The sequence below is a fragment of the Rhea americana genome, unplaced genomic scaffold, assembly GCF_003343005.1.
Source record: "Rhea americana isolate MKP2758 unplaced genomic scaffold, rheAme1 scaffold_14, whole genome shotgun sequence".
Taxonomy (NCBI): Eukaryota; Metazoa; Chordata; class Aves; order Rheiformes; family Rheidae; genus Rhea; species Rhea americana.
Genome location: NW_028185483.1, coordinates 8,775,574 through 8,794,078, shown reverse-complemented (window position 1 = coordinate 8,794,078; position 18,505 = coordinate 8,775,574). Strand labels below are relative to the sequence as shown.

General features: G+C 50.5%; 1 protein-coding gene across 1 annotated transcript in view; it reads right to left on the bottom strand.

The window, feature by feature from the left end:
• XXYLT1 (xyloside xylosyltransferase 1) overlaps positions 1-18,499 on the bottom strand; it is a 68,124-nt gene extending 49,625 nt beyond the window's left edge. Inside the window, exons 1-2 of the mRNA XM_085298665.1 lie at positions 18,292-18,499; positions 8,893-9,040 (exon numbers count right to left, since the gene is read on the bottom strand). Of these exons, the coding sequence (XP_085154791.1) occupies positions 8,893-9,040; positions 18,292-18,486 (343 nt within the window). The 5' untranslated portion in view covers positions 18,487-18,499. The remainder of the gene's footprint in view (positions 1-8,892; positions 9,041-18,291) is intronic.
• Positions 18,500-18,505: the final 6 nt, after the last annotated feature.

Sequence of the window (18,505 nt, the reverse complement as noted above, 5' to 3'; positions counted from 1 at the left end):
GCTTAGTCTAATGACCCGCCAAGACCAAGCCCTAAGTTTACGAACAGAGATGGAGTTAAGGCAGAGACAAAGCGTAGAGCCCCTGATGGAGCAGGTCTGCGAAGGGGCTGCCAGAATTAATCTCTAGTGACTTTGTCACCTGTACCATGTTTGGGTTGGTCTAAGGCTCAGCCACAAACAAATCCTCAGGCTAAGGTCAGGATAGAAACCAACCCTAGATCTTCAGCTTCAGCGGGGCTACAAAAGGGCTGTCAAAGGAAGGTGAGGGCCACTAAAATCTCCCTGAGAACTTCCTTGGCTAGGTCAAGCTCTAGCATTATGGTTAAGAGATGAAGCCTAGAGCTTAAGCTTGCATGCGGCTGCCAAAGGAAGCTACGAGCTTCCATAATAATTCTTTGCTGTAAAATTAGACCAAGACCACAAAAGGAGTAAATTACGGTGGGAAAAAAAAAATTTTTCACAGGCCTGACTCTCCTTTGACAGCCCCTTTTCAGTCTTGGTCCAACTGAAGCTATAGGCTTTCTCACTCCTCACCCTGCATGTTACTTGAACCCTACCGCCAGGGTTGCCACCATGTGAGCCTTAGCCCAGGACTCCCAGCCTTGGCCCAAGTGAGCAAGTTCTCAGGGAGAACTCTTTCAGCAGCCCACAGATTCCCTTGGCTGCCCCTTCACCACCTCAACTCAAAGGGAGCGCTAGCCTTTTTTTCCCCTCTCCTAACCCTAACCTTAGACATCAGTAGTCTGTCTCGTGTGCCTTGAAGTAGCCATGTTATTTCTATCATCTGCTCAGTGTGCTCTTGCCTTCCAGGTAGACCAACTAAGATATTTATATGTCCCTAAGAAACATTATAAAAAGTTTGCTGGATCCTCTAARTTATGACACTAAAATGACAAGCAACTAACAGGATTAAAACCATCAGCAAGTGAGAAGCCACCTCTGAATCTGGATACGGAAAAGGAAAATAAAAAGTTCTGAGTCCCTGTCCTCCTATTTCCTCCTAGCCTGAATCTCTGCAGATCTCAAGATCATTTCATGCTGGCAACATCCTCATCTTGGCAGCTCCTTCCAAGTTTGAACTCTGCTTTTCTACTCTGTGTAACTTTCCTATCACTTCTCCTTTGCAAAAATCATTGAAATGCATCAACTCTTCCTCTAGCTCATCAGGTCTGGCCATACCACATTAAAACAGGATTTATAGATCTCAAGCACAGACAACAGCTACGTTGTCTCCACCTCCGTACACCGCATACCAACTCCCCAGCTGGTTTAAATCAGATTAACTCCACTGATGTAAGACATTTAAGACAAGAGAGTTACATGATTTACATCAGCTGAGGAGCTGTTACATTATAGTTTGGCAGCTGTATCTTTTGGCTTCAAAGATTTTTGGACAAGGATTCCAAGCAATAGTGGAAATCAGAACAGCTGGGTGGCAAAAAGTATATATTCTCAGTACAAAATGCACATAGTCATTCACAGGTTCCACAACAATCTTTTTTTAAATAGTGCTGTTCAGGTTCGAGTGCCATCAGTCTGCAAAGTTAGTGCACCATCACAATCCCAAAACTATCCTTCAAAGAAATCATTAAGTCATGATGCCAGAGCTCTTCAAAAATTAATAGATTTGGAAAACTAAAGCCATGCAACCTTAACACAAAGGTCTAGTGTTCAAAAAAAAGTACAGACAGACTGATACACATGCATACAAACACACAAGAGAGAACTTAATATTCAAATCATGGCCTTCATTTCTGCTGGAGCATTCTTAAACCTGCAGTTAAATCCAGCTGCCACACAAAACAGGAGCTAAAACTATGGAGCCAGACAGGACTACAATGTGCAACTGCAGAGTTCATGGCAGAGAAATGCACTACGAAAAATGCTGGTGTTCTGGGATAATCAAGCTTTAATACTTCCTCCTCCATCTTATTAAAGAGGCTTTTTCAAGCCAACAGACATTGGGTTCTGAGAGAAACAGAGGCACAGCAAAGAAAGAGAACAAGAGCATGGCATGATGCCTGTACCATCCACAGATGTGCAGGGGGACAAAGGAGAATAGTTYGTAGCCCTCTGTTTCCCCAGGGAGGAAGATCTTTCATTTACACTTAAAAACTAGGTGAGCAAAAATACAGATCACATGGTGGAAAAGTCAGAAACACTGACCTTCACACAATTCCCATCCAAGGCAGTTGAGCTACAAAGGGAACCAAAAGCCAAGAATCAAGTCTGATGGAGGATTAATATCACAGACTAGCAGAAGCAGCCATCTTCAGTCATGCCATGTCCCCACTGCAGAAGCTGATTATCTTATTTAATGTTCAAGCCTGCTGCTTTGCATTAGGTCCTGGCTATGCAACTGGAAAGCAGGGAAAAGGTCTGGAAGCTTTGCCAGACCCATAAATCACCACAGACACTGCAGGCATCCAGCGCAGTAAATCTGATCTCACTTTTAAGGGAAATGTAAAATTTGCTTTACTAGCAGCTTCTGAAACAAAAACTCACAGAACTGTAAAATGACTCTTAAATATCCCGTGTAGCCAACAGGCCATTGCAAGCCCCTGTTGGGCTGACAGACAACAGGCAAGCTTTTCAAGAAACAGGACTATCCACAGGTTGACAAAATAAGAAAAGATATTTCAGACTGAACACCTTCTGGGCAAGTGAATTAGCATTAATACTGTCATTTCTATTCAGCATACTCCAAAGCATGCTGCATTCACAATGCAGATATCAGCAGACAAAACAAACAAACAAACAAAAAAACTACCAAAGTCTAATAAAGACCTAACTACAGTATACTTGCTGAGAATCACAGAATGTTTGAGGTTGGATGGCACCTCTGGAGATCATCTAGTCCAAATCCCTGCTCAAAGCAGGGTCCACTACAGTAGGGTTTTGAGTACTGCCAAGGTTGGAGACTCTACGACCTCTCTGGSCAGCCTGTTACAGTGTTTGATCACCCTTACAGTAAAAAAGCTTTTTCTTACATATAAGTGGAATTTCCTGTGTTACAATTTGGGCCCACTGCATCTTATCCTTTCACTGGATACCACAAGTCTGGCTCCACCCTTTATACTCCCTGCCACCAGATATCTATAAACACTGCCAAGATCCCCCTCGAGCCTTCTCTTCGCCAGGCTAAATAATCCCAGCTCAGCCTCTCATTGTACGTCAGATGCTGCAATTCCTTAATTACCTTTGTGGCCCTTTGCTGTACTCACACCAGTATGCCCACGTCTCTCTTGTGCTGGCAGCCCAGCACCATCCTTGCACCCTCAAACAATGTCCCTACGTTCCTCCATGGTCACCTCCTCCTGCTTCCACCTCCCTTTTTAAATCTGAGTTTTGTCAGGAGCTCCTTGTTCATCCACGCAGGCCTCTGGCCACCTTTGCTTGATTTTACATTCATCAGGACGAACCAATCTTGAGAATGGAGGAGGTGATCCTTGAAATTTAACCAGTTCTCTGGGACCCCTCTTCCTTCTAAGGCCCTATCCCATGGGATTCTTCCAAGAAGGTCCCTGAAGAACCCAGTTTGCTCTTCTGAAGACCAGGGATGTGATCCTGCTTTTTGCCCTGCTTCTTCTTTGCAGGATCCTGAACTCCACCATCTTATGACCACTGCAGCCAAAGCTGCTCCCAGCCTGGACCAGTCCTTCCTTCTTTGTAAGTATGAGGTCCCAGTAAAGCACCTCTCCTCATCAGATGCTCAATCATTGTGTCAGGAAGTTGCCATCAATGCACTCTAGAAGCCTTCTGGATTGCCCTGCTATGTTGTCCCTTCAGTACATATCTGTGTGGTTAAAATCCCCCATGAGGACCTGAGCCTGCAAACATGAGGCTTCTTCTAGTTGTCTGAAGAAGGCCTCAACTACTACTTCTTTCTGACCAAGCAGTGTGTAGAAAACACCGAAACCAGCTCTCAGCTGGCTCATAATCTGTCCCCAGACATAGCTCCATGCCTCCCCATGGYGCTCGCATAAAAAGTACAACTCCCCCTCCTCTCCAAACCAGCCTGTCCTTCCTAAAGGGCCTGTATCCATCCATTACAACACACCAGTCATGCGAGGTATCCCACCACTTCTACATGATCCCAACGAGATCACAGCTCTGCAACTGCATGTGCATCTCTCATTTCTCCTGCTCATTCCCCATGCTCAACGTGCAAGCACTTCAGAGAAGCACCTAGTCATGCTGACTTCCCAGGAAAGGTACGAGAGCTTTCGCTATAATGCTGTCCTGTAGGCRCTTCCTTATTTTAYGTACATACACCCACTTCCCTGCCTGCTCTTCACAGACAACTCATCCATTCCAGGCACTTGCAAACATAAGTTAAATGATATTCCTCCACTGCTTTACAAACGTATGCACAGCACCATTACAGTGGCAATGTATAAATTCCATCTACTTTGGGAACAAATGTGCCAGAAAGGACAGGACCAAGCCCCAGAGGAAGTCTCATGAACCAGTATCGTGGACCAACTGTTGATGTAAACTTGAAGACTACTCCCTTTTTTAGGCCTAACAGTGGCAGGAACTGCTGAGCAGAGCAGGGAATGCCAAACTCCATGACGGGCTTAGCAGGAACACAACAGAGCGGGGATTCCCTGTTTAACGAGTCCCACCCTAACATGCTCCCCAGTGCTCTCTGCTTTCAGGCATATTACTTATTTCAGTCCCTTTTCTCTTCACCCCTAAAAGCAGAAGATTAGATTTGGCCATGGATCCACAAGCTCCCCATGCCCCTCTATTCCTGCCCCTTCGCACACTCACCCTTGCATAGTACCCTTCAGCCCCACAGGGTATCTTTCAGGCTGCGACCCCTGACAGTTCAGTTTCCTGTACGGGACATGTCATGCTGTGTGCCTCTTCCTGCCTTGATGTCTATCTGACAAAAATGTGCTATTAAGATAAACACTGAGGTTCTTAGGTTTTACTGCACCATCTCCTCAGGACTTCCTGGCACAGCAGGGGTAGGCAAGCCTTTTAGGTAAAGCAGGTATCCTCTATGCACCCTACTTCTCACAGAGTGTTAGATAYGAGGTACATCCCCCACTTAAAGACCCCTTTCTCTATCATGCAGTGTTCTTTGCTCTCACTCTTACTCTGCAACAACCTTGCACTTCAGATCCCAAAGCTGAGACCAACTTTAAGCCAACATCTTTATATGCAGCTCCTAAGATCATGGCTTTCCACCAATTTGGACTTCCCTTTTTATCCAGGGCATGTGACAAGTCTTCCTCTGGCTGCACCGAGGGAGGCTCAAACTCCAGGAATGTGATGACTTACTGACACGTACCCACAAAGTTGATGCCCTCTGCATCATTCTCAGCAGAACAAGACAATACCAGAAATTTGCAGAAGAGCAGCAGAAAAAATGCAGGAAATTATGACTGAGCAGGGGCCAGCATAAACTTCTATTCCAGCTGAAGAGGAAGCTAGTGATTCCAGTTGTGTTAGCCAAGGAACAGCTGTATCAGCAAGACACAACAGCAGGAGCAAGCCACTACGACATGCCCTGATGTACTGAGTGCCTCATTTACATGTGGTTTTGAGAGCCTACAATGTAATGCAACAAACCCAGCAAGGGCCCAGGGTAAGAAGAGCCTGGCAACCGTAACCACAGGCCTCATCCCCAGAGTGAGGCACAGGATGAGGGGTTTGCCATGCTCCTACTCAGCACCAGGAATACTCCTAGCAAGCATCTCAGGCTCTGCAAGAGGTGCGGAGCGAGGTCAGTTGTGAGAGAACGTGGACTTGGTAAGTCAGCCAGGTGAGATCTGCTGACTTCCTCAAATGTTCAGCAGCTGTTTGCTCCCAGATCCTGAAGAAATAGGACACAGCTGCTCAAGAGGGAATCCTGCCTGGCCTTCCAGGTCTCCAGCAGAGAAGGGCAGGTGTACGCTTCTTGGATGGTGGGCAATACAACTTGGGAAGAAAGATGATGAATGAGGAATACAACAGAAGAAAGGAAAGAGAACTTTACTTTCCTTCTTCTGTAATGATTACCAGCAACAAACTTCTGAATTCAGCAGCTACCCCATTCCTAAATGTATCACTGCAGTGCCTTTATCTGAGCAGTGAACGGGCCAGTGCAGTTATTTTAACAACTGGGAGYCCTCAAGAGTTTAAATAACAAAAAAATCTACCTGCAAATACACTCTCCCTGCCTGTTTCTCCCAGTTAATCTTTCCCAAGGTAACAGAATTACTTATGGGCTGCGTATTACACAGCAGCACCAATCCAGACCTCTGCTAGCATGTCTGAAGCTCGCTGTGTATGCAGTACTGTGACCTTCCCCAGAAGGACGGCCCGGGAACACAGGAAGGAAAGCAGTGTCTGCTTCACTTCCTCCTTATCTGGCAAGCAAACACTGTTTGTGAAACCACTGTGGTTACAGGACATGCCAGGACCCCAAACAGGCCACTATGTTTATAATTCTCTTCTGAAGGGGGTTCASAGATCCCACCATCTCAAGATCCTGCCCAGAGGCCTCTTGGAGCACCTGCTGAGAGCTCAAGTACGGTCAGCCCAAACCAAGTGACCTGTACAGCACAGCAGCCATTCCTGGCATGAGGTTGCTAGGACAGACTCCAGCCTTGTAAGTCATCACTGCCTGCCCCTCCATGGAAGATACAGCCAACTTACCAGCACTTTGGTGCCGTTATTTTCTCCCAGGGAAGGTGCGAGGCCAAGCAGTCTGATCTCAAGCCTGGAAACCGGGACACTGGGGCCTACTGCTATCTGCTACCACGGTCTGGTGATGGCAGGAGCCTTCTGAGGACAGCCCTCTCACTGTCCAGTGCCTGTGATCAGAGACCCTGAAACGGGCTGTACCAGGAACAATGCAGGCAGAAGCCTCAGGAGCTCCAGCTCTCCTCACCCACTAAGCTGCAGCAGGACCTTTAAGGCAGATGAAGAAGGCACGCACCTGTGACTGGTAACCCTCAGTGTCTGTGCACATATCTGACTGCACCACCTCCATACTACAACTGCAGCTCTGCACATGCCATGTGGGACCAAGCACTCAAAACGCTCCAGCAGCTCTGAAACAGGATTTCTTCTGCACAGACCTGACATTACAGGCTGGAATGAGAGGAAACACCATGTCCTGCAGGGAGATGTAGGCCTGACTACAGTCAACATTCCCTTTCCATCACAGAGAAACCCCTGCATCATCTTGCACCAGCCTACCATTCTCCTCTCCACCACGTAAGCGGTAGTCCAACTCCACCAGTTTAAAGAATGCTTTGGGCCAGCAGGAAATAAATAACCCCAGGAAAGGAGATGCTATTGCTCCCATTTTGCACTTTATTTGTAAGGGCCTAACAGCACCAGCAAGAGTAATGTGATCCTTGGCCATCAGCCTTATGGAAATAACTCCAACCTTTCTYCCAGGCCTGACCTCCCTACAAGAAAAACAAGCCTGACCTAAAAAAATTCAGGGATGGAGAGCAAAACAGGGACTACTGACTGTGGTCCAAGGCTACAAAACACGCAGGTCTAAGAGAAATACTCGCACACAGCTGGGGAAGGAAAATATGGCATCAATTGAGCTAAGCCCCTTTCGCCAGCTGCATTTGCTTTCTCGCAGATTTACTGTTGTTCTCTCACTCCATAAAAGCAGAGCAAAGGCACAATAGAGAAAGATAAGTGATCAGTGGCTGCTAATCAGCAAAGCTTTCCAAGARCTCATCAGGGCCAAAAGGAAAGTGTGATCAGTAACCACTCTACTGACACCTGCTAGCATACACATAGGGGATGCCCTCAGTTACTGTGCTGCAAATATGTTTCATCTCTTTCTGCTGACACACCAAGGAAAGGGAGGTTGCAAAAACACATGYGACAAGTAAACAGCAGCTGAATTTGGGGCACAGTTAGAAGCAGAAACAGGTCTGAACTTCAGATGGCTARACAAGCTCCAGTCTTGTCTTTCCTAATGGTTCAGAGTGTGAGAGCAGAACCAGCTGGCAGTGCRGTACAGATGACTTCTCAGTTGCTCATGCCAGCAGACTTGGACATGAGCACCACCACATCTTAACAGTGTGAGCTGAGCCTAGGGACAAGCCAGGGCTGACAAACTCTCAAGTTCAGCCAGCCTACAGGCTGCTCAGAGCTCTACTGAGAGCTGCTTTCCCACTACATTTCCCTTCAAACTCGACCTTTTCAGCTGACTGCAAAAATCCCCACTGGTCTGTCCCACCTTGGAGCTTGTCTGAGAACACTGTAATTAAAGGAAAGACTTGCATTTGGGGTCAGACCCACTAAAAGCAGGCTCCACTGCTATTGGATGGGGTAGACAAGTCACAGTTTCCAGGAGCTCATGTGGCCCTTGCCTGCACCRTCATCTCAAGCTCCACAGAAAGGTTTGTCATTCTGCAGGAACAAGCAGAAACTAGGCTTTGCCCAAGAAATTGCTCATTCCAAATCCTTAAAAGAGGACACCTCATGTGACAATATACCAGGATAGTCCTACAGTTGATCAGTCTCCGCTACCTCCCAGAACCATCAATAAATGGCAGACATAACATCAATGCTAGCAGCTTTGGCTCTGTCCAAGCATGTCACTGCCACCGCCTCTGCTCCACAGTACTCCAACACTGGCAGCTGTGATGATGCTAGTGATGGAAAATGGGCTACCTGCATCTTACTAGAGAGTATTCTGCGTCTTACTAGAGAGAGGGAGAGAAAGCACGTATGCTCTGTAGTCAGAGTGTAACAGAGCACATCCCACTAAGATCAATCCACTTCGTCACATTAATGAACCCCCTGTTTCAGTTATAGCAACTTCTTTTTGTTAACTTTCTTTGCATTTCAGAAAGCACTGGATAATACTTACATCTGTGTTTTTGGAGGCAGCTGCTGTCACAACCTGAGTGGAGGGCTTACCTTTGGGCATGATACGATGCATCGCGACCGACAAGAAGAAGATTGAATCACTGTAGTAGGTCCCCGATCCAGCACTGAAGTGTTTCTGCATGGCTTCGACTATTGGAAACAACTTTTCAGTCAATACATTCACATCRTGGAATATTACCTAGGAGAGACACCAGAAACAACCAGTGAGCCACTACATCCAACAGACTTTTTCCCAGTTTTAGTATCCTTTTCTCAGCCTGTACCAACACACAGGTACGAGGTTATTAAACTGTAGATATTGCTTGTCGGCATTCCCACTGCACAGAGGGATCCAACTGTCCTGGGCCCCATCTCCATGCTGTGAGAGGCAGATAAGTGCAGTAGGGAAAGGATGAAAGTATTTTTATGCTCATTCCATAAATGAGAGACACRGGCATACAGACACTGCAATCCACTTGCACGATCAAGTTTATTCGATGCATGCTTTTCCGCAGGTCTCTGGCCCTGCTGTTCCCACTGCCTATACATACTCATGTTTGGTCTCCAATACAGACTGAGTCAGAAGAGGTAACATTCACTCCAGGCTCGGCATCCTGCAGACACCTTTGAGGCAAGCCAGTTCACATCGCTTAGCACGAGGTCCAAGACTTTCTGCTATGAAGGCAGGCTATAATGGGGTCATTACATGATGAGCCGAATCTCAGCCCAGCATCTAAGCAAGGTCTTCAGCATGCCCCCRCCAGAGCTGCAAGAGGAAAGGCAGGACAAGCCACAGCAAGCCAACAAAAAGCCAAACGTCAGCAGTTACAACAGGGCTGAGTGTCTTTTCTAGCWGGAGTTCAGCCCTTCTGCGCTGGAGCTTTCCAGAATCGCTGCAGCAGGGTGACCACACCACGGCCTCTGGCCTGGGCTTGCTCTCACTCAGSAGCGCGATGTTCTGTGCCCTTCAGCCACCACCGCCAGGGCCCTGGGGGCAGCGCTGCAGGCTTCCCTCTCCTACGGCCTTTCCTAAGTAACAGSTATCGGACAGAAACAGGATCCCAGGAAACTGATCTCTGACACAAATACAGCCCTCTTCATGTTCTTGCTCTTTAACAAAATAAAGAAAAAAAATAAAAGAAAAACAAAACAAAGAACCTCATTTGCTCAGGCTACAAATTACCAAACAAAAAACCTCACCAGCCTACCTACTGTACCTAGTTTTCATGAGAGACTTGAAAATTGAGCAATGAGGCAAACCACGGCTGTTAAAAGAACAGGAGCCACCACAAATATACCTTGTCAGCTACTGAAATTTTACAAGCTCGTAATTCATCTCAGTCAAAGTCCAAATAACAGAAACTTTCATGCAACCTGACGCTCGTTAGACACACAGAATGATGCAGGTCACTGAATCACGCCAGTTATCTGAAGGAATTTTCAGGGTAATTAACAGGCACARGGGACACAACCCTAATGTAGATAAGTGAGAGTTCAAGAACTCCAACTCTGGGGACTCAGGGGCACGCTGCATTCTCCATGCAAGAGAAAGCATGACAGATTGCAGCATGCCACCAGCGAGGACACAACCCAGCAGCAACTCTCAAGTCTCAGAAAGGAAAGCCTATGCTGCTTCTTTGAGGACCACTGTGATACTTCTCTAAGGATCTGCTTTGAGCAGGGGACTGGACTRCATGATCTCTGCAGGTCCCCTCCAAACTGAATTATTCACTTCTTTCCCCTACTAAAACTTCATCTGCTTAAGAGCTAGGAGTGCCACACTGCACACCTAAAACCATAGGATAGCAGTAAATCTTTTTTTATATATTTAAAAAAAAAAGCTCAACAAAGTCAAATATTTAAGATAAAAAAAATCCTTTGGTGCCTGAGCCAGTACAATGAACCAGGGGATGCTTTAACAGCAAGTGAAAGTTGGCAAAACATGTCAGAGACACAGACGCAGTGAGCAGTCTGGAGCTTTCTCCTCCCACACTTTCTTGTTGAAAACCTTACCSAGATCAAAGAGCTCTCGCGTGGGGAGCAGAGCACGCAGGAGCCAGGAGGCTGTTCGGGGGGCCAGCCGGATGCGAGGCGAGGCACGAAGTGACATATCCATCCTGACGGCTGGCAGGAAGCACTGAAGACCCTGGCCACACGGAGCAACCGAGCCGCCGCGGGTGCCGCTGGCCCCTGCCCACGCAGCCTCCGCGGCTGGGGGCAGCCCCACTCCCCGCTCCCGGCCGGCACGGGAGCGCGGCGCGGCGCGGCAGCTCCCCACGCAGCCTCTCGGGGTCCTCCCCGGCTGCCAGGGGACAAGAGGAAAACCTTTTTACGCCAGGGTGGCCAACAGCATTTTGCACACRAACACGCACCTAGGAGCCAAGGCCAGCACACGGTTAGCCCTGCTGGCACCGYGCTGGGAACCAGCGCCTCGAGGGCTGGCTGAGAACCGTGGGCGTCTCGGTGCCGGCGCGGTACGGTGGCGTGTGCCAGCACATGGCACATCTGTCTCGTCCCGAGAGGGAAGAGGCACAGGCGGGCCTGGCCTCCCTCTCCTCTGCTGCACGACGGCAGCTCCCTCTCGGAGCCGCGCTGCCGCACGGGTAACTCTCAGCAGACACCTGGGACAGAGCTTGGGACCTGAGCGGCGAGAAGCTGTGGAGTCCACGCAGCACGGCACCGCCACTTTCCGAGAAGCTCGTTCTCTCGGGTCAGAGAAGGCAGGAGGAGGCAGGTTATTCACTCTGCAAACCAGAAGGGACGTTTTGCACATGGCAAAACCAAGCTACTAATGGGATCTAGGTCAGGGCATTTGCATGTATTATATGAGCAGATCTAATGCACATTTACTTGACACTTACGGACTGTCACATTAACCTGTCTGTGCTGAGAAGCCTTAAAATAGCTCGAAGCTGTTCACAGGCACAAACCATTGCACAGAATGTGCAGAAATACAGAAGAATACCCAGGAGCCTTGAGATCTAGTGAAGACACTCTGTGTCTTGGAAGCTTTTAAAAATTCACCTTATTTCATGATTCGGGGGCAGGTTTAGCTCAGTTGGTTAGAGCGTGGTGCTGCTAACGCCAAGGTCGTGGGTTCAATCCCCGTATGGGCTACACTGAGGGTTGGACTAGATGATCTCCAGAGGTCCCTTCCAACCTCACCATTCTACGATACTATGATTAAACAGCAGTGTCTTGGAATCCAATCGATCCAAAGTCACCCATAGCTTGGATTCATCTCACCCCCTTAGGTTTCAAAGGCAACACAAGACAGTGCTGAAGTCGCAACAGTCCTACCTTGCCTCCCACTCAGAGCAGAAGGCTGGGAAGGAAGGTTCAGGATGCTCTGTGAATTACACTGTGAACAGCAACAGATTAATCAGGGCAGCCAAGTCATTTAGGAGAGGAACCCAGGGACAACCAGCAGCTGCTCCCCAATAGTGGGGAGAGGAAAGTGAGCACAGCTGAACCGTGCAGAACACCTCTTTCCACCCACTCTGCACGGAGCAGCACATGAACAACAGCTCTGCTCAGTCCAAAAGTGCGTATGTGCAGGGGTGCCACAGCCCCCCGACTCTGACTCTACCTGCTCTTAGTTTTCCAGCACCAAGCCTTGCCACAGAGATCCTGCCTTCTGCTTTCTTCCCTCACCCTCTGGAGCTCACAAAGTCCATGAGCAAATCAGAAAAACACTAAAGTGTCTGCAGAGGGGTCTGAGAGAAAGGAACAACCCCTGGCACCTGTGCTCTGTCCTTGCAGTCTCCATGTGCCCAGACTTTCCCCGTGAGCCACAGACCAGCTCAGACTCCTCTTGCCAAGCAGGGGGATCGTGGAGTGGTCAGCACAGAGACTTCAGTGCACACTGGGGACAGGGAGAGGCCACCCTCACCCACGCAGGCTGCCAGGTCACGAGGCCAGCTCAGCTCCCAGCACAGACAGGGCTTATCACAGGTCCTGCCTGCAGTTTAGCCCTTCCCTTCCCTCCCCTCCAGCAGCTGCTGGCCTGTGCCCAAAGCAGGATAAAACTTTCCTGGACAGCAGAGAGGATCTGGAGGGATGCACACCCTCTGCACCTCCTCCCCCATACCGGAGCAAAGAACCCAGCCACGAAGGCAAGGAGGAAGCAAGCAGTCGACCTCACCAGCGTGGTTAGGTCCGCGAGTGCAAGGAAACTGCTGACTGCCCACCAGCTGTGGCACAGGCCCAGGCAGGGACGTGCCACTGCAATCTCCTGGCTCTGCTGCCTCAGGCACCCCCAATTACCCACCACTCTTCCTCCCTGAGGATCAGGGAGAGCTGGTGACCCCAGCAAGCATCTCCATGGTGGCCACATCATCTCCTTTCTGACCTCACCTAACAATGAAGAGCAAATAGTCAGAATTTAGAGCAAGGCCAATGATCTCAGCCCTTTTTATAGCAAAGGACAGCACATACTAAGCCATGCACAGGGAAGGCAAACTGCAAAGGCCAGAACTCCACCATTTACCATCTTTCCCATAGTGGGACAAGACACCCTTCCCAGGAGCTGCTGCCACCCATTTCAAGGAGCATCTGGGGCAGAACAGCACAGTACCCTGCGGAAGGGGAATGAAGAGAGGTTTCCATCAGCCGCAGCAACCACAGGGCAGGTGCCCTGAACATCTACTCTTGGCCAAGGATGTAGTCTAAGAGTGTGATACTTTGCCTTGCTGTCAGATGTAGAGCTGCACGAGCACCCTCACACGGTGTGCTCTCAGAGCCCCGTACGACCTGTCTGGAAGCCCAGAAGTCAGTGCATTTCCTTAACCGGGGGGACAGCGTAGCTCTCTTCACTGCAGTTGAGCTCAATGCCAAGCATCTTCCAGAGGAAGGCAGGAAAAATCATGCAGAAACACCACGTACCAGGAAAGCATATTGGGAGAGCTCATCATGAGCCACACGTGGTTTTGGATAAGACAACGTGCATAAAAATGCTTCCCCAAGGCACTGCTGGAGGGAACATTATTCAAATGTCGTGACCCCTACCTCTATAAAATGCATGGAGGGTGCACCAGCATGGAGCAAAGCCCCACTAGCAGCACCAATCTTCCCCACGTGATCCTGGTAATACAAGGCCAAGACACCACCACTGCAGAGTTTCAGCGCTCTGCGCCAGGCCCTGGCTGCCCACCGGCAGGCACAACTCCTAGGCTTCTCCCACTTGCTTCTGGGGTGACCAGAAGCCACATAAAAGCAGGCTGAGGAGGTCATCTGTCTGCTAGGAGCCAGCATCTGGACAGCCAGCATCTAGAGCTGCCACCAGTGGGACCAGGTTTAGACAGGAACAAGGAAGGAGGAGAGATACAGCAAGTGGAAGAGGAACAAAGGGTGCTGACACACGAGGATGGAGAGTTGCACCCAGCCACCCCACCACAAGCACAACCCCTGCTGTCTCCTGCCTGCACACCAATGCAGTGTGACTCCCAGGGTCGCCTCTCCCTGGAAAAGCCCTGCCCTGCCATGGCTTTGGTGGGAGCAGATCCACTCTGAGAAGCAGCCAGGCTTAAATCCTCTCCTGATTCAGGAGCTGGTGAGCAGCACAGCAGGGAAAGGGGAAAAGAAAAAAGAAATCAATTCCAGCCACGTCTGAAAGGAGCTGAGGAGTGCACCACTGGTCAAAAATTATGGAAAAAGTACTCCTGAAACTCCAAACAGTATCATCTGTCTTCCCTTCCCTTCCAGAAACTAGAGCAAATTTACATCCTTTGCCCATCCTTTGATCAGGTACTTCTATAAAGCAAACTCCTGACAAGATGAATTTTTTTCTCTGTGGCCACAGGACACATATCCTCTCCAGTAGTGCAGGAACTTTTCTTCTCCTTAGGACAGACTTTAGTAGAGCATGTTTATCTGCAGCTAATTTTGTACTTCATTATTTATTTGTGTAGCAGCTTTCAGTAAATCCCTGGAGCTAAATCTGACCAAGTTCACTGAGGACTTAAGAAAAGTAAATTCTATGGGTTTCCTGTGCAAGCACATTTTTATAAACCCATATCCCACACTGTGAAAAGACCCTTTCAAGGGATTCACTAAAAAAAAAAAAAAAAAAAATGCAAGCAACCCACACTAATGCAACCCCTCTTTTACTTTCCCTCCTACTCTTGCCAGACAGCTTTGCAGCAATATTTTAAGTACCTGGTTGCAGCAGCCCAGGTAGATTCACTGCAGCACGTCTTCATTACCTGACCAGGTTTGCGGAGAACAAGGATAGCTCGGCCTTTGCACATGGCCTCACTGTGGTTCCCGAAGCACCGCGGACGGATAGGCTGTTAACCACTTTTTACAGAGGGGGGAGTCAATATCTGCAAGCAGCCAAACTGCGCAAGTGGGCACTGATTGCCAGAAACCAAACTTGGGTTTCCTGAGAGCCAGCCCTTCAGACAACACTGCTCACGTGCAAGCGCTCAGGCCTCTCGGTGGAGGGAAAGCATCTCGGAGCTCCAGGATGTGGTCTCCCTGACTGCAAAGTCACAGACGACAACAAACAACGCAGGCAGGCACGTCTGCCCGTAGGAAGGGAGGGCGCAAACAAACGCTGCTACAGCTTTCGCCTCAGCTCTCTGCCACCGAGTCACCCCAGCTCGGGCAGAAAAACCAGCAACGCCACGGGAGGTGCAGCCAGCAAATCCCAGGAGGAGAATCAGGCAACGAAGAACCAGAGGGATTTTTAAGTCAGCATTTGGCGTTATCAGTGGAGGGACCTATTTATGCAAACAAACAGGAAAAGCAATGGAAAGAGGATGCAATCAATTTTATTGCAAAAGGGGAACAAAATAAATAAGTGATATTAATCACTACAAAGCATCGAGACTGTGCAGCCCAGTCATAGGAAACCGGGCAAGCAGGGCTGCTGTGTAAGCACGGTATCAGGCACGGAGACAGGTCCAGCCAGCTCCCAGGGCCCTCACCCAGGGAAGCGGAGAGGCTACGCTGCAGCGCGTGGGGACGGGACACACGCGCTCACTAACTTCCAGTAGACAAGCCCTGGCAAAAGCGCAGCACGACCCACGCACGCAGGCACGGCTCTGGGGTGGGAGGGTAAAGCAGGGTCAGGAAGGCTCAGCCCTGCGACGAGTCCCACGAGGCTGGATCCGGGCACGCTGCGCGTCCTCCCTTCCGGCTGCCTGTCGCAGGGTGCTTCCCCGCAGGCTTCCTCCCACCCTGCGCCGGGCCCCCACGCCGCGCAGAGCCGTGCAGCAGCGCATCGCAGTGCGCCAGCTCCATCTGCCGCTCAGCGCCCGCGTGGCACGCACCCAGCCCCGCGGCCTGCCCCCCGTCCAGGCGCCGCTGCACACACGGCCCCCGGACACCGGGGTGCCCAGCTCACCCCGGGCACCGGGGCAAATCCACACCTCCCACAAGGCCACCTCCAGACCTCAGTGCTGCAGGGACCCGCGGGACCAAGGGTCACCACAGCAGGTGATTGAACGTCGTGGCTGTCCCCTGACTCAGGGACGTGGTACTCTGCATAGTCCTGTGCCAAGACTGCTCCCATGCATGCTGCTGCCATGCACCCCAGAGCACCCTGCTGTCAGTCGGCATACTGTCTTGCTGCTGGGTACTTTGGTCTCCAGAAGGAGACTTTGGAATCATCTGAATTTGCAAGTGTGCTTTGGGAGAGACCAGAGCTGGCCCATCACTTTCCTCAGTGGCTGAGACTCAAAACTTTTCATTCCCTGGCTGCACACCCTGACAGAGGACCCTTCTGATCACAGCTCTGTTGGAAGGGCAAGGACAGCTCCAGAAACAGACCCTGAATCATATCCTCATGAAAAAAGGAAAAAAAAAAAAAAAAAGTATAGGGTTATCCTCAGTTCTGCCTCAGCAGCTCATACCGGCTTCCAGGCACTTTATCAGGTTTTGTCCCTGTGCCTGCCCTGAGGAAATAGTGTAAGAACCAGGATGGCGTGCAGTGAAGAAGAGATTGGTCTACCAGCAGAGATACCTGAGGATTGGGTTTAGGATCAGCCTTCTTCAAACCTTTAGCAGCACAGGAATTCCGAGTTCTGACAACATTTTCTGCTGATAAGGAAGAAGAATGGGACAGTCTACAGCAAAAATAAAGGCACACTGTCACCCTCTAGCATGCAAGAAGCTGTCACAGTATTAAAGGCAAGGTTATACAAAAGCCTCTACTCTGTCATAGAACTGTCTACCCCAAAACAGGGTAACTGGCAAGGTCTGAAGCATACTGCCAATCACTGGTTAACTAACAAAACCAAATACTACCACGACATACCAGGCTCTTCCAGGAGAGAGAGAGAGAGAGAAGAAGTCGCCCCACTGAGATCTCATTTCAAACCTCCAAACAAGGTTGCTTGCTCTCACCCCAGGAAGATAGTTCTGGTGAAAGAGCTGCTCCCTGAGACGCAAGCCGTGGTTTACTGCAGGTCTGCAACCGCCTAAGAACACGCAGTCACGGAAGCACTGCTCAACAGCAGTCCCACTGCACACTCCAACCCCACTCAAAATTTAACACAGCAAGCTCCGCAAGCCCATGCTCTCCTGATGAAGCAATGCTAGAAAGGTTATTTGCCAAAGAATTAGGTTTCTGAGAACAGCACATTGTAGTAAGATGGTGGCATGTATGCATGGGGGTCCATGAGGGACCCAGACTTCACGGTGGCCCCGCAGCTGAAGAGCTCTGGGGTTACACTAACACCACAAACCCGAGCTAAATTGTTTCACTGCACATTTGATACCAGCTTTATTCCAGTTCTGAGGGGAAGCCACGTGCCCACTGCTATCTGGTGGTATGGTCGTGGGGGAGCGCAGACCAGTGTCACACGTAATGCTAATCCACACCACCATGGCAGAAGGGAAACTATCTGAAGAATTCGTTGAACATGCTGTATCCAGATACTGAGAACTGTTCGGCACAGGGCCGCTAATCCACTGTGGGATGCTAGCAAGAACTAGGACCAGGAAAGCACTGTTCAGACAGGAGAAAGACGAGACATGGGGTTATTCACCGACAAACAGCTGCGCGCACAACACGCAGTCGGAGCTCAGGCTCTTCCAGCTGAGTTCAGCTGATGTCGGTATCTCAGAAACGAGAAGTCTGAGGTTACAGCAGAACCAGAGGGCGCCTCCGAGGCGCGGAGCCGTTTCTCCGGCAGGCAGCAGGAGGAACTTTCAAGCGCGGCAGCCCCCTCCCCAGCTTTTGCCGGCCCCCCATTCCCTTCAGAGCCGGCTACGAGCGGGCGACACCGCGGAGGAGCGCTTGGGAAGCCGCCTACGCGCAGCCCGGGGTCCCGCTCGGCAGCCCTCGGGCGCGCGGGTCCCTGCGCGGGGCGGCCGGACCGCGGCCGSTGGCGGCGTTTCTGAACAAGGCCGCGCGGGGCCGCCGCGGGGCCCCAGGCGCACCCGGCCGCCCGGCGCTGCCGTGCCCCCCCCCCGCCCCCCGGTGCTCGGCGCTGCCCCGCGCACCTCGTGGCGGACGGCGGCCCCGCGCAGCAGCTCCCGCAGCAGGCCCTCCCCGATGTCCCTGCTGGCGCCCTCGGTGACGAGGTGGAGGCGCAGCGCGTCCCCGCGCTGGAAGCGGCCGTGGCGCAGCAGGGAGCGCAGCGCCGCCTGGCCCTTGGCGCGCAGCGCGGGGTTCCGCTCCGCCTTGGTGAACATCATGAGGAGGTGGAGGTCGCGG